This window comes from Dromaius novaehollandiae, chromosome 19 (genome assembly GCF_036370855.1).
Source record: "Dromaius novaehollandiae isolate bDroNov1 chromosome 19, bDroNov1.hap1, whole genome shotgun sequence".
NCBI lineage: Eukaryota > Metazoa > Chordata > Aves > Casuariiformes > Dromaiidae > Dromaius > Dromaius novaehollandiae.
The window spans coordinates 12,274,508-12,296,868 of record NC_088116.1 but is presented as its reverse complement, the minus strand read 5'-3'; the positions used below and the strand labels follow the sequence as shown (position 1 = coordinate 12,296,868).

At 42.0% G+C, this 22,361-nt stretch overlaps 1 protein-coding gene across 6 annotated transcripts in view; it reads left to right on the top strand.

Moving 5' to 3' along the window:
- LOC112987355 (S-adenosyl-L-methionine-dependent tRNA 4-demethylwyosine synthase TYW1) overlaps positions 1–22,361 on the top strand; it is a 114,545-nt gene that overhangs the window by 30,623 nt on the left and 61,561 nt on the right. For all 6 annotated transcript variants that reach the window (XM_026107228.2, XM_026107229.2, XM_064523460.1 and 3 more), the window contains exons 9-12: positions 1,364–1,416; positions 4,433–4,551; positions 15,910–16,019; positions 21,546–21,723. In XM_026107228.2, the coding sequence (XP_025963013.2) occupies positions 1,364–1,416; positions 4,433–4,551; positions 15,910–16,019; positions 21,546–21,723 (460 nt within the window). The remainder of the gene's footprint in view (positions 1–1,363; positions 1,417–4,432; positions 4,552–15,909; positions 16,020–21,545; positions 21,724–22,361) is intronic.

Sequence of the window (22,361 nt, the reverse complement as noted above, 5' to 3'; positions counted from 1 at the left end):
TGTGTGTTCAGTTCCCTGCTGGCTCGGCGTCCTTGGAGTTACAGGGGTGTTTGGGGTGCAGTTGCGGTGCCCTGGGGTCCCACTGCGGTGCCGTGCACGAGAGGCACGCAGCCTCACATCTGCAGGGCAGGGGAACTGTGCTTCTTGGTGGGAGAGGGGATGGGCAGATCCTCATCTGAATGTCAAGTTTGTCCTAGTTAACAGGAAGGAGATTTGATACATAAACTTTATTTTCCCTTGGAAGTGTTGGCATCAGCCTGAAGGGGCTAGCTGAAGCAGTTTGGGGACATCCGGGACACACCGATGTGTGAATTCTACTGTGTGCTGCATGAACGATGCCATGAGGCTTTGCAAATCCCTCTTACTTTTATGCTGATTTTGAGGTGATTTTTTTTTTCAATCTTTCATATATGGTTCTCTAAGCAGTTTTTTCAAAGAGGAAAATAACCTAACTCATGCAGTTTGGGTAATAATAGCACTTGGTGCTTAACGAACATTGCGGAATTAATCCTCTTGCTCCAGTAAACTTAAATGAAATGGTGTTAGTCTTGGCTGGCGAGTGAGGAGAGTGCTTTCTTCTGGGCACGGAGGAGCAGACCCCTCACTGATGTGATTGCTGTGGCTGCGCTGCAAGCCAGCGGAAACGTGACCTGCGCCCATGAAATTGGGATTTAAACTAAGCCCTGCCTATAAATCCTTGTCCTCCACCCTCGCAGCTGCACGGGGAATTGGATGTTGTTCTCCAGGCTCAGGCAGGCTTGCTGAGGAGCAGTAGGAGCAGCTCCTTGGTCCAGGGGAAGAGTTAGCCCCAGGGTGATGGTGTAAGGCCTGGGAGATGCTCCCCATGCCGTGCCCTGCTCAGGGGCAGTTGAGCCACATGCCGAGGTAGCTACGGTGAGACTGTCACGATGTGCTTCTGCACTGACTTTGAGCACGGACTTCATTTGTGCACATGTGGGTTGCAGCCATCCCTTGGGGTTGCAGCCCTCCCTGAAATTCAGTGCAGATGTCCTGCATGACTTCACTCTGCTATCCTGTGACAAGGACAAGTTACATGGCCAACCCCTGTTGATTCAAACAAGACCAAGCAACATAAGCAGATCTTCTGGGAAGAGAAACCATTTCAAATTGGCCAAGGTCCCTTGGGTGGCAGTGGCCTGTGCTCTGATGAACGGACTTCCAGAATTAAACAGCGAGTGCTGCGGGTGGGCATTAACATCATGGTGGTACTGTTGAGTTTGTGCCCATGTTTCTGGGGCTAAGAGGAAAGAGCAGCATTGAGATGATGATGCTTGATAGATGCATTTTGTGAACCAATTATTGCAGGTTAAAAGCAACAGTTTAATTTATTTCTTGTTTTCAGGTTACAAACTGATTGGAAGCCACTCTGGGGTGAAACTCTGTCGGTGGACAAAGGTATGATTTTTTTTTTTCCCCCCCGCTCCCTTTTCTTTTATTATTTAGAGACTTAGGTGTTACAATTTCCAGGTAAAATATGATATTACTTGCAAGAAAATATATTTTGTCTTCCATGCTGTACTTTTGCATTTCAAGCTAATAAAATCCTGCTACTAGGAGTGAGAATGTGATTGTGGCAAAGAATTGGGAACATCATTTTCTGTGTGTGGGGATTTTTCTTTTTGTTTCTTGTTATTCTACTGCCTGCTAAAATATCTTCTGCCTACTGAAATATATGGCATGAGAAGAGCACCACAGAGAAAACCAGGAAGGTGATGTCACTGGTGTGAGGTCTTCAGAAACAAAGATAACACAGTCCCATCATTACGTTCAAACAGACACACAGGGGCATTTAAACCAGTTGTTCTGTGACTAATACAGCTGGTGTGCAACAGTTGATGCTCCTCCACAATTTTTCGGCATTTGTCAAGGAAGATTTAGACAGTAAGGTAACTGTTGCTTTGTCAGTGCTTGAAACTTTTTAAAATAGTCTTTGTAGGAGTGTGCATATATGTGTGTACGTGCATGCACACACATACAGGTCTATACACCTATAGATACGTAAATATGTATGTTTATATACACACATGCACACACTTATGTGTATATATTTGGATAACTTGAAGGATGACTGTATATACACACCCACTCTTGTCCTTCAAATCCTACGTGTGTATATTGTAGACTGTATAAACCAGTAGTTTTTGAGTAGTTTGTCTGCAGCCTTGAAACCTTCCCAGTGGAGGTACAGAGCCCTGTAGAGCAAACTTCAGCTACTTCAGTATGTTTATTGTTTTAACTGCCCTTTGCAGGTCCCTGGGAAGCAGCTCACAGATCAAAAGTTGCAAGCCACTGCTCTGTACCTCCAGGGTCTGTAATACTATATATCATGGGAGTAACGTTTATTTAACATACTAAAGCCTTCAGTACTATCAGGACTGTAAACTCTGAATTGGCACCTCTTTAAAATGCCAGCACACCTCTTAATTCTTGTTCTATGGCAGTGATCAGTTCCTTGCCTCTTAGTTTTCTTTAGCTGCATGATTAACTTTGTTTTCAGAAAGAGCTCTTTGAAAGGCAGTTACCAACGTGGGTGGCTGCAGCTAGCCTTACTGAAATGTCTGGCATCAATGTACTGTCTCATCAGAAGACTTGCACTTGTGAACTGTTTTAAGAGCCTCCTGTTGTATCGTCATGAATATTTGTGAGACCTCCTGATACTACTCATACTTCTGCTGTTTATTTTTACAAATATTTCTCTTCTATTGTTTTTGAAATCTGAGAAGGCCATGAGTTGTTTAAAGAGAAACTTGTCGAACTCCGTCAGTGCTGGGAATGAAAAGGCAAACCAGAGAGCCGACTTGTATTAAAGAGCCAGAATGTAATGCAGCACTGTAAAGCCATTTCACAAAATAAATAGGAGCTCTGTGTGCTTAGATGGGGCCATACTATTTTTAGTTTAAGCAGGAATTGAACGTAAAGTGCTCTAATAAATTGAGCTGAAATTGGTTAGAGGCAGTGGCTTTGACTCAGGTTCACACCAATATGTGAGTGTCTTCAGAAGGCTTGTTCCAGATTTTTATCAGTGGGAATCAGGAGCAGGGTGAGAAGGAGTAGTGTTAAGTGAAGTTACATAGTGATATCTCAGATTAAAACTATTGTGTTTTGTCATAGTCTGGAAAAGAGTAAAAAGAAAAAATCTACAAATTCTAGGAAAAGCCTGCTGATTTGCAGGTTTTATGAAATCCAAAATGTAACTGGCTTTCCTAGAACTTATGCATTTCCTGAAACTTGTATCATTTGAGGGATGGGTGGAATAAACCTCATTTTCCACTTTGTTTAATATTCCAACTGTATAATAATGCTATACATATATTAGGGATTACCTGTATGCTTTCCCCAGTGCTCAGTGGAGATTGTCTGGGATCACTAGGACTCCTCAGGTGGAGGAAGATAGATTAAAAGTTACTCTGTTATTTCCAATTTTCTCTTGAGAGTGGTAAAGATTCTCTCTCACTTACTATTTAACTGAGATAATGAAAGATGGTCTTTGCTCCAAGCAACTTGCATGCTAAATAGAAGATAAATTCTGGTGGGAAGGCTGCCGCAATGCTGTTAAGGAAAGAGCAAAGTCCTACTGAAGCCAGTGTCTGGCGTGAATGAGAGTTTATAAGGTCAGGCTATTTATTTAGCTTATCATGAGAAGAAAGTCTGCTAGACAAATGAGAAGAATTGAGTGTTTAGTAATGCAGCCTTTAAATTGATCTTTGTTATTCACGTTACTGGGCTTTTTACACTAATGTTTCTTACAGCTTAAGTGGCTTCGTCTGCTTGCTTTTGTTGGCTGATTTAGTTTAAAAGCTTCAGTAAAAAACATTGTTATGCTATAGTGTTACAGATGAAAAATTATTGGTTAAAGTTTCTCTCCTCAAAACCAGTTGTAAATTTGACATAAATTCTGTTTCTATAAGGGCATATAAACAACCAGACTGTATACTCGTCTGCTTGCTATGATTTTTTTAAGAGGCTTCACCTGTCACTATGCTGACCTGCTACACACCATTGACTGGGTTTACGATGCCTGTCATAGGTGACTTTGAATGCAGAAGTTACTTGTAACTGAACATTGCAAATATGTCTAGGAAGCAGGTAGCCAAATGGCAGTGGATACACCAGCCTTTAAAACAAGCCCTGGTCACATTTGGAGAAATATCTGCAACGGTTTTGAAAGTTGTTATAGCAAGTCACTCTATTCCAGTGCGTTGGCTGTGTTTGGGACCTTTCGCAAGCAACTTTGGTCTTTCTGTGGGTGCGTTGCTACTTTGGCTAGTTCCTGGTGCAATCCTCCACTGAAGCTGGTTACTCTGGAGTTAGCTTTTGCTGCTGATTATTTATTAATCTTTTTTCTCCATTTAGTTACAGATGGTATGTTTTAACTTTCTTGGTGTTCATGTGTTTTTTCCTTTGCTGTTAGTCAATGCTTCGAGGCCGAGGAGGCTGCTACAAACACACCTTCTACGGCATTGAGAGCCACCGCTGCATGGAGGCCACGCCGAGCCTGGCTTGCGCGAACAAATGCGTGTTTTGCTGGAGGTAAAATATTGATGCTGTTTTACTTTGAGAGAAGCCACCTGATTGCATGATATATAACAGGCAAGTTCACAGTCGTCTTGTGCTCTTGAGAAAGAGGAGAGGAATCCGGTCCTGAGAACACAGTGCACCAAAGCAAGAAACAGAGCAGTGCCTAAACCCAGCTGGCTGTTTGTGTCTGTGATGCTAATCCTGGGCCTGGCTCTGTACCACTGGTTGGCTAGCTGGGCTGAGCTTTGTGTCACTCTGCCCCTGTGCTTTTCTCCAAACCAAGGACAGCGTTACTTGTGCATCCTTTGTTCTTGGAAAAGGCAGGGAGGGAGATTTTGCAAGGGAGCTGTGCTCCCCCTTTGTGCCTCTGCCAGCACTCCTCCCTTCTCCATGGGCTGACATGTTATGCAAAGCCACCAGCTTGCTAAATATTTTAAATAATTTTCTATTTTAAAATTGGATCCTCTTTAAGTTACTTCTCCCCCCTCATCCCCAATTTAGTGGCATTTAAAGTGGGCAAAAAGTGGTGACTTAGTAACTGTTGTCTAAAACAGTAGCTAATGAATGATTTTCCATTTTAGTCAGTAAAGTGACCTCTTTCTCAGAGGAATTACTTTGTTGTTAATTCTCTGAAGGAAATTAGCTTCGTCTGGATCTGAACTTAAAGCTTATGAGCTGCTCTAGCACTGCTTACTCACCGGAATGCCTGGATTTCAGAGGGAAGCTTTCTGCCAGGCTGGGGGAGTGCAGGCTGGGACTAGTGAGAGAATGAGAGGCTCGGCAGAAATAAAAGCAGTGACGTGAAAGTGTGCCAAGTGGGAGGACATGGAGGTTATTCTTTGAGCTCTTTTGTCTCTACTTTGTTAACTACTTCAGACCATGGGGGTTGCACTTCCTTTGGTGTTTATGTCTACCTCAGGGGACAGGCTGCCAATAATACTCCTATTCCATCTTTAAGTCTGAGTGTCCAGTATACCAATATTCTCATGCAAAAACACCCAGATTCCTCTCAGTACCACTTCCTGTCCTTCATGAAATGATCTTCACGTTTTAATAATGCAAATATTTCATGGAAGTACTTAAATGACAGCATCACTGCAAAATACCTCTATAATTTTGAATGCACTTTGAAGTTATCTCATATGTTAACGTTAAGTGTAATTAGATACTGGTCATCCTATTAAATATGCATTTGGGAACCTATTCCAGAATGTTAATTGGTGCTCTTGATAGGCTTTCATCATATCGTAGCTTGAAAGGACACAGCAAATAGCATGTTTAATGTGCAAGTCTTACCACTCCCCTTCAGAGCATGTAGTAATGATCTGTTGACTGGGATGAAAAATGTACTGCAGACTACTATTTTTTTTTTCTCCTTCTGTGCATCAGCTAGCAACAGTGCAATTAATTCTGCAATTGTAACTGTACTGCTAGGAAGATTGCCATGTGTGTTATTGTCCCTCTGTCCTGACACAGAAGGTACATCATAAACACCAACTAGAAAGTAATAACACCACCAGAATGAAGTATTTTGTTCCTAGTATTCCCCTGCAGGCAATTTAATATTGTCCCCCTTCAGAATGACTCAACTCAAATACAGCAGCCTGCATCTTGAATAGGGGACTGAATTGGAGAAGTCAAACAAGTATAAACTTGAAAGTGCAATAATTGGGATGAATCACCACATGTGACACCTTCCATGTGACTCTAACTTGTAATTCTATAGCTGTCACTTTTCACTTTTACTCCGTTTCCAGGATTCTTCTCAACACTAATAATAACTAATACTAGAAAAGTTATTTTACTAATGATAACCTGAATGCAAGGAAATGGCTTTCCAGAGGACTGTGGTGAAAAATGTGCTCATTTATTAGCCTTCTGTGGATGATATGGATTGCAGTTGTTAGACTTTTTCATACAGACTGCAACTGTCTGTCTTCTCATCTCAGACATCTATTGAGTTTGAAGACTTCAGGCTCAGTTTGAGACTCATCCCAAGGCTCATTTTATGTATACTTTAAGCTTGCCATGAGCCACAACTGCTGCTGAAAGACTCTCTCCCTCCAACTTTGGCTGCTTCTTCAGACCCTGTGTTTGTCCTTCTCTGTGCTGGTACAAGCCTTTGCGTGGCTGGGAGATGTGTACCAGGTCAGGGGATGGACCAGAGTTCAACGCAGCTGTGTTCCTCCCCTACCTGCATCTGGGAGCTGCATGGGAATTGCTCAGGAGCTGCCTCCAGTGTGGCATGTTCATTAAGCAACACACAGCGTGGTGCTGACACAGGCCATCCATCTCTGCCCAGATTCAGCTCCCCTTGGCATGTCCAGAGGTGCTCACATCTGGCATCTGTCCTGCACTGACACGTAGCTGCCCCATGCCCCAACTTGCCTTGAGGCAGTGGTTCTTCCTTATTCATGATACTTGCAGATGATACAGTTGTGGCAACCACTCTACTGTGGGATGCCACTATGCCATACAGATATGTGCCAACCAGGATATGGTGTGCTTGCTTTGTATAAGAGTGCGATCTTCTTGTTTAAAAATAGTATCAATTGTGAGGAGTAGGAGCAGTTGTGAGCAGTTGAGTAGCAATAATGTCTTCCCTTCTGAGAAGAGCTCTCTGCTGTCTCTTCCTCCAGCTATTGCGGAGACTTCAGTGTTTTCATGGTGCTTCCTTACTTCTGGCCTTGAGTTTGACAATTTGTCATCTGTAGTGTGGAGGTGACAGAGCGTGAGCGTATTGGCACATCTGTCTTTGGAAGCTGTTCAAAATCCCAGATGGGTCACAGAAAGAAACAAAGGCCTCCTTAGCATACTCTCACCCTTAGAGTTGTCTGGTCAGCATCTCAAGAGTTGATGGGAATAGCTGCTCTTAACTTAGTGAAGAAGAGGAGTCTTTATCCTCCTTCAGCTACTGTTAGTGTCAGCACAATTCACAAATATGCTGGATCCAGGAATACCTATACACTTCTTTTAAGTCTGTCAGTCCTTGTACATTCTTAATCACGTGAGACTAAATGCAGAATTACAGGTACTGGTGGCTGAGCAGTATAAACATATTACCTTCTGTCATTAACAGTTACCATCTGTGCTGTTGGAGACATATGAAGTGATAGTTTTGATCTACTGTCGATGAAATGTTTCTAATGTAGGCTTCGTGCATTGCTGGCTTTCTCACCTAGCCCGGCACACTTAACTTCAGGCAAAACTCTGATTTTTTTATTATTATTATTTGATCTCTTCTTTCAGATTTTTTGACCTCTGTAGTGTGCCAGTGTTTCCAGCCACACAACTTCACTGCAACTCTCCTGGCATCACTGAGGAAAAGGGCAAGGAGCCTGTTTTCTCTTCCTTATTTTGGCAAGAAGTGCTGTACTTTAGCCATTTTCCCTGGGAATTGGATGCAATTGTTGTTGGCTGGTCATGAGTGACACTTTTTGGCCCCAAACCAGGAGTCATGGGTGGAGCCACTACCCAAACACACTCGGAAAATTATTACTACTACTGTTATATTAAAGATACAGTTTCTTTGTCTTCATTCTAGACCTTCCTCCTTGGCCCTGGGAGGACTGCATCAGTAGTAGATATGTTGCCTACCTCCACACTCTTACTGGAGTAACTGCTGGCTCCTGCTTCCATGCCTCTCCTAGTCAGAGGCTGACATTAATTTTGCATTAATGCAGACTTATGTGGTAGCTTCTTTGGAGGGCAGAAAGAGATATCAGATTTGTTTGTTTATTTTTGTGTGCCCCCCTGGAGTTGTGCCTTGTCGACGCGTGAGCTGTTGCAATGAGGACAAAGGGGGGAAAAAAGACCATAATTACTGCAACATCCCTAACTCATAATTTACTCTACAAAAATAGTCTGTCACTACCATTACTGTTTTCAATTGCTCTTGCTGTGTTTGTAGTGTCTCTTTAGCTTAATTGTCTAAATGGAAATGTGCAAGTGACCAAATCTTTTAATCAATTAGAACAAGTGTGGGGACTGAGTTTTCTGACACTGCCTGTGTTGAAGCACAGTCACCAGGCAAACCTGATTTGATTATGTCCTCTGGCTGAGTGTCTAGAATCCAATCAATTATCGTGGAGAGATGGGACGGCTGAATAAGATTTAAATTAATAGGTTTTATTATTTTGCGTCTGAGGAGGAGGCAAACCAGACAGAATAAAATATCCCATAAAGAAAACTGGTTCATATTTCTTCTTGTGTAACTTTATGGTGTTTATACCTGTACTTGAAGATTTCAGCTTTAACTTGTTCCAACTGAAATTCTGTTCAGACTAGCTGAATGTGTGTGGCAGAAATGCAGTTGGTCACAAAACCTCTCAAAATGAAGATATTGAAAATTAATCTCCCATGGAAGGGATACTAATAAAAAGGGGGCGGGGAGCAGGCATAAGAAACACAGCCTGAGAAACAGATTAAAACCAAAGTTTCTTCTCATTAAACAAGTAGTCTCCAGAGGCTAATTCTTCAGGGAAATGTGAAATATTATAATACGATCAAAGGAGTTGACAGCACTGTATATATGCAAAATATATTCAGAACCTGAGCCTGCAACCTCAGGAAGTCTCTTGACATCTCCTAATACTCATCCTTGTTTCAGTAAGTCAGGACTGTCTTCTCCCAAGATTGTAGTTCTATAAACAAAATCAGGTGAACCGAAATAATGTATTCTGACCCAAAGGTCATCATTCTCTTAAGACTTGATTCTTTACTAGTTGTTTGATCTTTAGGCCTGCCAGTCTCTTGGGAGCTCTTGAAGTAACCTTTTAAACAGGAGAGGGGACAGATGTCAGAAAATACACCTATGCTATCTGTGGTTTAAAAAAAACAAAAAAAACCCTTGAATTCGGAGCATGAATTAGTCTGTTGGTGCTTTTATGTGCTGCTCCATCAGCGCTGCTCCATCAGCACTGCAAGTATCTGTTTGAGGTATTTCCAGGAGAAAACATCGCTGTGGTCCATTGGGTAAGACGTGAGCTAGAACTTGTGTGACTGCCTCAGCGGGGTGCCTGTTTTCTAGACTCTCAGGGTTGCTGGTGCTTTGCTAAGGCAGTAGCAGTGCTTTGGGTTTTGCGGTGTTTGAGCAGGATAGAGTTGCTTCAAGTTGTTTCATGCTATAAAAGAGAATGCCCTGCTGAGCGTTACCAATTAGATATGGTTTGCCAAATCCAGGCATTAAAATGTGGGGGCTATGGTCACTGCATCTGTAGTCAAACTCTGGGGTAGTATCTGCCACATGAGGATTCCCAGCTTACTCTAAAAAGGGATTATTGCCATTCCAATTATGCGAAACAACTGATTTTTGCCTCAAAAATGCAAATGCTGTCATGAAGGGATGAAAAAAATACTATGCCAAAAACTTACTGGGACTGAAATCCATGCTTTTTATCTCATGACCCTACTGCGTCATGGTGTGTGGTTTTCATGGCCTTGGACGACTTGACTTCTGGACTTTTGTAGCTATTGCTTTATTGCTAATTGCTTTAGGCATTTATAGCATTGATAATGAATATAATCAGATTATTTGCTGCAAAATGCTCATATCTGCCTTGAGAATTATTTCAGGTGGTTGCTAAGTGGTACCCAGTTATATCACTCCATCAGAAGTTACTGATGACTGCTTGGACTTTGAAAGTGACCTTGTTCATTCTGACACTTTAACTATTCTAATTTTAGAATAGTTTTTAAGACTATGTATTGAATGTGGTGCACGTTTCTGCTGCGAAAGAATGAAATATATTGGCAGGGTCACGAGACAGACTTCTGTGAGGTGCTCAGCATCGCCTCCCTTTCTATAAAGTGTCCTTCTTATACAACGCGAGCATTTGGAGGTTTCCTAGAGTTGGGGTGTCATTTTTCAGCGTTGTGCATCTTCAATTCCTAAGATTTACAAAAATATGCATTAGAAAAGAAGTGGATTCTTCCAGACTCTTCTGAAATTCAGTCCTCTCCCAGTCCAGAGCAACTAGCAAAACTAACCTGATCTGAAGTAGTCCTTACTGTTGGAAGTAGTGTGTGTCACTGCCAATCATCATAACATGATCAGGTGCTCTCTCAAGAAAAATGGTACATTTCTTGATTCAGCAGCATTCAGCAAAAAAAAAAGGTAGGGGAAGACTGGCTAAGATTCAGCTGCAACACAGTTTTAATGGAATGAGGAAACTGGGTTGATCTGACATGTTTTGTTTAATCTAAAATTCATCCATTCACTTTGGGCTTTTCTTAACTGTTCCTGAAAAAATGTTTTTTATTTAAATTGATTTTAAAACAGCTGAAATGAAAAGTCGTAAGTTTTTCTTTTGAAAATACTGAATATTTTGTCATTTTTGAAACGAGAGGGTTTTTTGGATATCTAGACATCCAAATATTTGACTTTAAGCTTATTTTCACATTTTTCTCTGCTCTAAAATTGCATTCATCAGCACTTCAAATAATTCTATGCCTTCTGAAAAGCTTTATAATGAGTAAATTCAGGAAAAAAAGAAAAAGCTATTTTGCCCACTCCAAAATCTAACAAAAGATTGCACAGAGCAATACTGAGATATAACTATCTGATATTTAACAGGAAGTTTCTATAGAAACATTGATTGTGTTCCACTTTCTCAGACAGCAGAATATTTAGCGATTTTTTTAATTGTTATTATTATGAAAACTTTTTTTTTTCTTTGTAACTGAATATCATCCTATCATAGAAAACAAGTCTGGAAGGAACTTGGAGTCTTAATTTATCTCCAGCCTGCAAGGCAGTGTCAGGTGTATCTAAATCAGTCCTGACAGATATTTTGTCTAACCTGTTCTTAGAAATACGGAGTGATATTTTTATGGCTGCTGTAGGTATTCTGCTGCAATGTTGCACTGTTGCCCTTCCTGCATTCCCAGGTATCTCCCCTGGTTGTAATTTTAAGGTTGTTGTTACTTCTCCACACATGGAGAATAGTTCATCCGTTTACTCTTGGTAGCTGCCTGTACATAACTGCAGGCAAATATCATCTCTCCCTTTCTGCCTGTCTTTGAGATTCAAATCTCAGTCCTTCATTCTGCCTCTCAGGCAGTGCTTTCTAGGACTGTGTCTTGCACCGTCATCCCAGTATGAATTTTTGCTGCTGTATAATGTTGTTGACGGCTGTTCAGTTGTGATCTCTATCAGCAACCGATCCCTCTTTGTGGAAGCGCTACCTACCTTGTTTGCTTCCCCACATTGTATTTTGCAGTCAGCTGCAAATTTGTACCATGTAACATCATCAGTGTGGTGATCTTTTTTTCAATTGCATGCTGTCCTCCATGAGTTTGCTTCTCCTTCCAGCTTAGTTGCATCTGCAGGTGTGGTAAGTCTGCTTCCTGGTCTGTCATTCAGTTGTTGAAATGCAATGAATAGAGCCAGTTCCAGGACAGAAACCTACAGATTCCCTTTCAGATAGACCTCGTTGCCTAATGAACCACTGTAACTACTCTTTGATTCAGGTTTCCCACCCTGATGTATACTCTCTTACAAAGCAGCTCTATTTACTGAAAGCTCCTGTGGGCAGGTTATGAGAATGTCTTGTAAAACAGTGTCAAAAGCTAGACCATCTGTTTTTCCCTTTGCCTGTGGTGGTCTTTGCATGAAATGTTCTCAACAGATTCGTGTTAGCTGTTACTGCTCTTTTTACTGTCTTCTGAGAGTTACAAGCTGTTTTAGTCCACAATTTTCTGAGGAACTAGAGATTAAGAAGGACTGATTTAGAAGTCCTGGCTTCTCCTGAAGTGGGTGCTGCATTTGGCTTTTCCAGTCTCTTGGAATCTCTTTTACCTGTTCTCCAGGAGCTCTTAGCTTATGGCTAGTAGCTCTGATACTCCATCAGCCAGTTCATCCAACACTCTCTAGGATGAGTTTAATGACACCTAGTAATTTGAAAACGCTTCATTTAGGTAAGTACTCTAAGCTGTCCTCGTCCTAGTCTAGTTTGAGTTCTTTCCATTGCCATTGGGAAGAAGTAAAAGAAAAGGCACAGATGCTTGGTGTTTTTGTCATCGTGGAGAAGTGTTGAGCTTTGCTTCCTTGCGTGCTGGACCAGCGCCTTCCTTGGTCTGCCTCATAATCCTCATGTCATTATAGGGAAAGGTTTTCTTGTTAGCCTTTTTGTATGTCCTTTACTAGTTGTATCTTATTTTGTGCTTTGACCTTTCTGATTATGACCCTGTGTTCTTATGTTCTCCTTTTTATTTTCAGCTGGAGGACCACTAAGGTTGAAGAGCTCATGATTCTGCCAGATTGTTTTCTTGTTATACTTCATGTCTTTTCTTTTTATTGCCACAGTTTTCACTTCTGCCTTAATAGGGTTTAAAAAACTGTCAGTTCTCCTGAACTCCTTTGCCCTGAAACTTTCCTCCTCTGGGATCTCACCTGTCAGTTTTCAGAATTCACTGAAGTCTGCTTTCTTGAACTCTGTTTTTATTCTGCTCTATTCCTCCTGTCCATTCCTAGGAATCATATACTCTGTCCTTTCATCATCACTGCTGCCAGCATTACCTTATCTTCATGTTCTCTGCCAGCTATCAGCATCAATCATTGCTCACTAGAGTAAATGATGCTTTGTATTTGTGCTGCATTTTCCCTCAGAGTTTATTAGAAGACTCAATAATATTAAGTTTTGCTCAGAGGAGAGTACAGCTATTTTAAAAGAGGATCATTGGTTTGCTTATGGCCATGCTGGGAGTCAATTGCAGAATCAAAATTCATTTAGGAGTCTTGACCCCAAGACCATCTTTACTCATGGTTTCTCCCTGTCTGCTAACAGAGAGATAGCAAGAGGCACAAATCCAGAAATTGCCAGACTTCAAACAAACAAAAAACCCTTCCTCTATAACTAACCAGGTGCAGGGGGAAAATGCCTCCCTTCTGTAAAGGCATTGCAGTAAATTCTCTTGCCTTTTTCCATCATTGGAATTAGTAGCATTAAATGGACTTGCCCCTGATGATCAAACAAAAGGCTGATTTATTAAAACAACATACAGCCGACTGGGGAGTTGAATGCACTGCTCTACTGAAGCACACACTTTCCTCACCAAGGTCTAACTGACTGCTAGGGACATCTTGGTAAAGTTGGCAAATAACACTGGTAGATCAGAGGTCTGATGGGAATGCAAATAAAGTTCAATGGGAGGCCGTCTCCTTAGCTAGGGGAGAGCCGAGAACTCCCCGTTGTGTTGGTGTGATCTTGCATCGCTTTCTCATGGTGGTTTGCTGGAACAGTCACAGCTTGTCTTTGGAGTATTAGGGCAGCTTCTCAAATGAGCACGTTTCAGACTTGAAGTTCTCTACTGCAATAAGGGTTTGGGATGGGGTGTTTAGTATGTGAGAAGGGCAGGAGTACCATGCACAACTACCTACTGGTATTTTTGCTTTCAGCTCTTCTCAAGATTTGAATAACGAGGTGGATGATGTAGGGGGTCGCAGAGCCTGCAGGGAATGAAAAAAGGATGGTGAAATTTTGTCTGTGCCAGGGACTGTGAAACAGTTTCATAAGCCACCAAATACTGCTTTTCTTCCACATTAGAAGAAAACTGCTTTTTGAAAAAAAAACAAACAAACAAAAAAAAAACAAAAAAAACCTGCTTTGTAGACCTGACCTGGTGTGTTTATTAACCAGTCAGAATGTGTTAAATTCAAGGACTGTTAAACACTAATAATTAATGGTTGTCCAGAGTGCATCAAGAGTCTATTGATTTTCTGCCAACTTGCCCTATTAAATATACAAGGTACAAGCTATGTAGTTAAACATGTAAGAGTTTTATAAATGCCTTTTTATAGCTAGCATTCAGAAAATTTTCCACATTGGCAGCCTAAAAAAGTGGGAAATCCAAAAAGCAGAGCTGTTTTAGCTTAAAGGTTATATTATCTTTAAGATGGTAAAGCAGTTTCAGAGAGTAGTGTTTGAATTTTTCCTCTTGAAGTGGACAAAAAAACTCTGGGCCAAAAGGCTGCTTTAGCAGCTGCTGGGTCCAGATATCATGTATTTTAGTGCTGTGAAAATGTGAAGCTGCATATCTTTCTCACTTGGAGGAGTTAGTGGGAGTCTTGATTTGTCCTTGCTAGGCAGTGAACCAGCTACTTAATTCTGAGTAAGTGCTTCCCTCTGTCTTTCCTCCTGTAGTTAAATATTGGGAATGTCATGTCCTGATGCCGTATAGCTGGAAGACTGAATAAGTCAACTTCCAGGGATGACGATGAGAGCAGTAGATGAACCAGAGACCTGCTGGTCAAAAAACCCTTGAGTTTTAAGAGTATTGCTTGATACTGTATTCTTATCTAGAGCTGTGTTAGTCCATTAATGCTATTTCTAGGGATTAGGGAGAGGTCCATACTCTTGCATAGACTCTTTCTGGGTGGTAGGCTGTCTAGGTGAGACCACGTTGTGTACCACACAAGTTGCTTCTAGTATTTCGTCTGCTGGTCAGGATGCATGTCGTCCAGACGATTTAAAATGCCTTAATAACATCTTTTTGTGTCAAAGAAGGGAATGGGGAGAAACTTCTGGTATTTTCCGGGTGAGTTGATGCTAGATTTACCTGAATAGGCCTTTTCTGTGTGACAGTAGTGACCCTTTCTGGGTAGGTAAGGTTGGCTTTTTATTGTGCCCAGCTGTTTGACAAGAGCTGTCCCTCAGATGGAAGATGAGTTGCTTTTATTCATGCAGTCTGCTTTGGCTCAGAGAAATTAATGTTTTATTTTTGTTTTTTGCACTGGGGTTTTTTAGTAGCTCAGTAGCTAGCAGATCTCAAATAATAAGAAGCCTCTACTGAATAAATCTAGGGAATTAAGCAGATCCATCATAGATGCATGTCTGGCATATTGCAAACTTCCTAGTCTCTTTATATATTTGAAGTAATCTACCTCGTCTGTCTTGTTACCAGAACATTATACAAGGATTGGGTTAGAAACAAATCTCTTTCCTCTAAGGGCAGCAATTGGTAGCTTTACAGTGGAGCTAAAAATGTCTTAAGACAGAAGTGTTTGATGCAACTGTGGTCAGAACAGGAGGTAGAACTAGTTCTCCTTTTACTACAGAGGTCTTTCTTGCTGCAAAACATTATTTAAAATGCTTAGAAACCTTTTGCCCTTGATTCAAAATAGGTATGTTAATTTTATTATGAATTGCAAGGTCTGTTTTTCCTTTTGGGGAGACCGGAGCCTGGGAGGAAAGGAAAATAAGAATCATTTTTAAAGATCACATCTGTGGGTTGCATCAGAAGTGAGATCTTGCTGCAGATTTGCTGATGCTTTTTATTTTATTAAACAATGCCAAAGTACCCAGGGCAACAGATGGGTTCTTCCTTGTATGTTACAAACTGCAATAAGTAACTTGGTCTCTTTTCCTTCAGACATCATACAAATCCGGTGGGTACGGAGTGGCGATGGAAAATGGACCAACCTGAAATGATCTTGCGGGAGGCTATTGAGAACCATCAGAATATGATCAAGCAGTTCAAAGGTATCTTCTCCTGTTTTCCCCCATTAATGACACTGTTGGAAGATAATCAACAGCAGCAGCTTCAAAGCAAGGATCAAAACATTTTGATCTGCAGAATGCTAGGAAGGAAGCATAACATTTGTAACTAATTTCAGAAATATGTGCAAGTGAAAAGCTTTTGTGGCACATTGATTACTTGTTTTCTGAGACATTTTGCCTTTTTCATGGCATTAGAATGTTGGGTGTCATCTGCTGTCTTTGAGGGAGTAGAATGGAGTTGCTTCTTGGGCATGTTTGTAGTTGTCACGTCCTTTCCTCGGGTGAGGATGGAAGCTTCCATAGTGTTTAAAGCATTGTGTATGTGTATGTATGTGTCTGGGGTTTTTGTTTGTTTTTGGATAAACATTTGGTTGCAACTGAAGCTCCAGGTGCTCAGCACCTCTCAGGCCTCTGAAAATTACTGCCTCTTGCTTGCTTAGCATATGAACTGCTTGTGAGTTCATTGTACATCCGTACATCTCTCTCTTTTTTTTTTTTTTTTTTTTCCTCTTTTCTTTTTTCAAACGTAAGAAACTTGGTCATTCTGCCAAGGTCAGCTCTGTGCGCTGGAAAAGCCAGCCAGCTTGGCAGGACGGGTCTAGAACTCTGTTCTTCCTAATTGACAGTGGAGGCTGCATGAGCAGCAGGAGGTAAATGAAGCATCCATAAAATGTGCAAGATGAGCCTTAGTCTTGGCTGTCATTTTGGGAGCTCATTTGTTTATGTTGGCTGTGTGCAGAGAGAACCCAATGGATTAAAGATGTGACAGGGAAAAACTTCTGTCAGCAGAGGAGAGTTACTCTGTCTCATTCATTGAACGTATATAATAGGAGGAAAAGTAACTCAAGTTAGGGCCCCATGAGCTTCATTTTACTCATGGAGTCGCTGATTTGAATCAGGCACTCTCAGGCCAGCATCTCTCTGGGAAGCCGGTTCAGTAGAAGCTCCCATTCTGAATTGCATTGAGGACAGCCAGAATGACAAGTTCTAGCTGTATGCTGCCCATCACGTACAGGGAGATCTTGTGGGATTGGATTTCAGCTCTGGAGATCATGAGGAAAAGGTAGATGCTAGGGAGGATGGGACAGAAGTGAGAGCGTTGCAGTGGGATAAGGGAGAAGGATGTTAATTTGTCAGGGAAGTTCCTTAGGGAAGAGGTGAGATGAGAGGCAGAAGGAGGCAGTTGCTGTTGGTAGTGTGTTACCATCAGTCCAACCAAAGCACAGCTGCCAGCTCTCAAGACAGGGCAGTCTGTGAGGATGTTGTTCAGCAAGAAGTGGAGGGTTCTGTGTGAGCGGTGTTACAGCCCTGTGCATCAGTCCAAGCTGGGAGACCCATTTGGGTTGATAGACCAAGGGGCAACAGCTGTGAGCTGCTGCTTGGCAGGTTCAGGTTGAATGTTAAAATAAGCTTCTTCAGCAGAAAGGGGTGCAGCTCTGGGACAAGGCCCTAGAGAGGTGGGGGAAACCCCCAGCCTTTGAGGTTTTCAGACGTTTTAAGCAAAGCCATTGTCACCCCGATCCAGTTTTGGCAACTGTCCTCTTTGAGCAAGAGGTTGGGCTAGAGACCTGCAAAAGTTCTTCCTAACCAGAATTTCTGTGATTTTGTTATAACTGTTAGAAGTCCTAAAAACAACAACCTGCCTCCTTTTTGTTAGGCAGGACTTGACTCAAAATAGTCATTTATGGGGCCTTTTTCAAGGCAAATATGTTTAAAGTGATAAGTACTTTTGCATGCAGTTGCTATTGCAACTGATTGATGTGTTGCCCCTGTAGGGCAGAAATGTCTGGTGCTCACAGTGGAGAAAGGTGAAAAGCAAAAGTCCTTTTGCAGGTATTTGCAAGTCCTACCTTCCGCTGAAAGCCAACTACAGGAAACAATTTAAAACCACCTTCAAACTTTGGAATAACCCTCCTCTTCTCTTACCACCCTTTGCTGTCTTCCCAAAGAGTGGTGTGGAGAGAGAAAGAATATAGATAGGCTTGGCAGCATTTGCAAACATTCCCAGTTGTCTCTCCTGGAACTTATTTTCAATTAAACAAATTTCCAGTATTCCCTAGAACTTGCATGTAGCTCCTCAGCACTGTTGTACTTGACCTTGAACTGTGAAAGGAGAAAGTCTGAGAAGAGCTCTGGATTAGAACTGGGTTGCAAAGTGAAAGAGAAGATGTGTTACATTTTCACAGTGATAGATGACAACACGCTTCCTGTCTTGGGAGCCTGAAAGCAAAAGGTTTATTAAGCCAAAGAAAAAGTAGGAAAAACTTTAGCCCAGTAGCCAGCTGTTACACTTTGTGAATTTTACATTGTCCCTTCCCTGAGGTACATGTGAAAATATTGTTAGAGTAGAATCAGTGAAGGCAAAATTGAGTTGAAACATTGTGCAGTAAATTGAAGCCAGGGAGAGTTAAAAGATGCACAGTGTCTTGCAGGATGAAACTCCCTTGTGTACCGTGTCGGAGTTGTACTCTGTCCAGGTTGGAAATGCCTCAGGCGGAAAACATGACTGTCTAGTTCCACAGAACTTAGCAGCGCTCCACAGATAGTAGGTTGGATTTTATTATGATTGATTAAAAAAAAAAACCCCGAGGCTTGAGCGGAGTGATGGACTAGATTGCTTTGTTGTAGAGGGAGAGACAGTGTGGGAGGGAAGATGGATCGCAGCTGGGCTGAGTAGCTCTGGCCAGGTGCAGCGTGGACTGCCACGTTGACTTCAGTGAAGTTTCCAGCTGGGTGCTGCGTGCATCTGCTAATGGAGTGTTTGAACACTGACCCCCAAGGAAGAGCAGACCAGACTTTTCAAGCTGATGGAGAAGAAAAGCATGGGGAGCATGCCTTATCTAGAGAATCCTTGAGGCTTTCAAGTGCAGTAGTGCTGCTCAGATAATACTCTAATTTATATGCATAAATTGGCACTCTTTCTAGTACTAGTACTAGGCTTTGCATTCTAATACACATGCACAGACTTACTCTGTGTGCCAAAGGAAATGGTAAACTTGCCTTGTAATCTGATCTATTGCTTTCACTCCCTGTAGTAAAAATGATGTTTTCTGAAGAAACAGAAACATTTGGTGACCCTCTGCCCTAAGTACAGGAGTGTCTATATGCATGCATATAGAGATGATGATACATCCTCTCCTCTTTCATTGTTGCTATGCTTGGTATGGCTTTTGAAGACCACAGCCATTAATCAATATGTCACACAATTCTCCTTTAGAGCAACCAATGGAGAGACGTGCTACTGAGAGGGAGCTAAGGTGGGAGGGTGTGAAAAGAGTCTGATACATTTTCTAGGTGGTGACTGGTAAATCTCTGCCCTTCACAAGGGCATACACAGAGTAGGAACATAATTCAAAAATAGGAGAGAGGATGTCTTTGATATTATAGCCCTGGCTTAACTTGGGAAAAGCAAACAGAGAAATGGAAGTGCATTACCTGATCTGAACTAGGAAACCCTTCTGGCTTACAGGAAGGAGTTGTTTGGAATGATTGGGTCTTAAAATGAGATCTGAAGTTGTGTGTATCTTATCCTAAGAGTAGATAAAACACATTCCTTGTCTTCCCACTCACACGCAGTGCATCCGTGGTCACTGGTGCACAGACACTTGCAGAAGGGAACCTGAAGTCCACAGCCAGCCTCTCCAGGGTGATGTGCCAGATGATGCTTTTCTTCTCCTGCACCAGTAGGAGAGCAGCAGGAATCAGCTTTTCGAGGGAGATGTGCTGATCAAAGGTGTCTTGGCTGCATGCGAAGCGGGGGCCCCCACTGAGATCTGAACTCAGCAGGACCCAAAAGCTGTAAGTCACTGCCTCTCGCAGGCACAGCTCACGTTCCTAAGGCTCCTAGCTCCTGCTCCCCCATCAGACCTGCCGTGTGCCATTGAAAATCTCCCCATGCATGGACTTTGTTGAAGTTCATTGCTGATTGAAGGCAGAGGGAGGATCACAGACGGGAGCAGAGGTTGAGTGCAGTAGTGTTACGGCAGCTGAAAGTGCCGGAGAGTTCATATGATTCTTGGAATAGCCACTAATCCCTTTTAGTTTACCTCTGTCTAGCTTGTGATTTATGTGATCAAACGACTGCTTATAAAACCTCTCTACTCCTCTGCAGGGTGTTTAGTACATGCCAGGTTTGCTCTAAACTATCTTGAGAAAGTTATTCTTGAGAGCTTTATAATGTTGTTGGAATTGTTTCTTCTGTCTGCTTATAAAGCTGGCGCTGTAATTATCATAATCCAATTGCAAGATGCCGAGAAAGACTAATTAATTAATTCCAAAATATGACCTACAGTAGTGTTAGGCATAGAAATGTCAGTCCTTTAATATCTGTATATGGTTGAGATTCTCTTTTCTTTTCAAATTAAGTTCTCATTTAGCGTTGTCAAGTTTCTGCACAATAGCCGTTAGTTCTGTCACCTACCTTGGACTGAATCTAGCTGGTTTGAAATGCACTAAGCTCTGCTCCGATCACAAACCAGCTTTTCTGTGTGAGGCTGAAGCAATATCCCTGAATGTCTCTTTTTATCTTGGCTTTGCAGCATAGCATGTAATTTTCTGTACTGTTTGAGCTCCAGCGTCTAGGCAACGTGAGGTGAGCTGAGGACCTGGTTTCAAACTTAAGTCTTCAGGTTTTTTTGTGAAACAGACCAACCCCCAATCCAAAACCACGAATATTATTCAAGTGGATCGAGGCATATCAAGGAAATGTGAAGTGACGTATTTGGAACAAAAGCTTGTTTGTTCATTCGGGGTCCTGAGCACTTAGGTACGGATGGGACAGAGGAGTATTCACCCCTCTCCTCTGCTCTCCTGTGGGTATAATGAATGCGGTTCTGGTTGGTTAAACCTGCATCTGATGACTGTTTCACGTGGATGCTGCAGTTGAGTTTTTTGCTTTTTCCTCTTCTGAAATTTTTCTTCCTAGTCAGAACTGTGCCACGTGTTGGTTTTCTTTTTAAACAGATCCTCTGTCTCTGTGGAGTTGCGTTCCTCTTGGTTGCCAGTATTGATGCACAGTGGTTATTGCTGTGCTCTGAAGTATGCCCAGCTCCTTTCAGGAGTTTGTCTTCATTTGACCATGGGACTACCTGTGGTTAGCAGTGGAGAGAAACGTAATCTGGTTTGCTTTTTCTTTTTTTAAATATCTACTTGAAGTGGCACTGATTTTATTGTTCTTGTGTTTCTATCCCAGCATTTAGGTGTCATTTGGGACCAGCAAGAGAAATTTTGACTTGATTGTTCCAAGCAAAAAGAAATCTTTTGTCAAACCCCAAACGTAGCGCGTCTGAATGGATGCTGCTTTGAGGCTTTCAACAGAGCAGTGTTGGCTGACACGGGCAGTGGACTAGTGTCATCCGTGTCTGGTCGAGGAGCAGTCTAGTTGTTATTGGTCTCTCTTCTTTGTGCCGTGGTGTTTTAAATGTGGATATATGACTTGTGGTAGGTAACGACTGTAGGTAATCGTAGTGATTGTGGGTAATTTTTGCCTATTTTTTCCTCTTTTTGCAGGAGTATCGGGAGTTAAAGCGGATCGTTTTGAAGAAGCGATGACAGCGAAGCACTGTGCCCTGTCTCTGGTGGGAGAGCCGATCATGTACCCAGAGATCAACCGGTTCTTGAAGCTTCTGCACCAGCATAACATCTCTAGTTTCCTGGTTACAAATGCACAGTTCCCGGAGGAGATTAGGTAAGAGTCTGAGAAAATAACTCCCTAGTAAGAGATTTCTGTGGCAAGCTGTGTTGTAGTTTATTTTATCGCTTATCAGTCGACTCTGCATGAGTGCTGACAATGAAAAGGACTACTCGGCATCTATTTGCTTTTAACCATAATCTCTCCACGGTCTTTCTCATCTCTTTCTCTTTCCCGGCTTGACTTTTCTTTTCTGTATCTCTTAAACAAAGTGTGATTACTTCTGGAAGTGAAGTGAATGTAATATAGTACCTCCCAGAGGTGCAAGGCGGGGGGAAAGAGCAAAGTGAACTGTATGCTGTGTTTTGTGCTTGGGGATGCAGATAACTAGTGTGAGCGTTTCCAACAGTTAGAGCAGGAGGCAGAAGTCATAAATTGTCTTTCTCATTTGCCTGCTTCGGTTGCAGTCTGATCTTTGCTCTGACTCTGCAAGAACAACAACAAAGGCTCAAACCAAAGCTCTGTGCAGCCCAGCATCTCCAGGAGTGGACACCAAGGACAGTTTAAGCGCAGATGAAAAGCACAGTGATAAATCATCCTCATCTGCTAAAATGGGATCAGTAGTTTTTTACCTGGCTCTCAGAGGAAGTCATGCTAGTTAACATGCACAACACTGTAATGTGCTCTGATGAAAG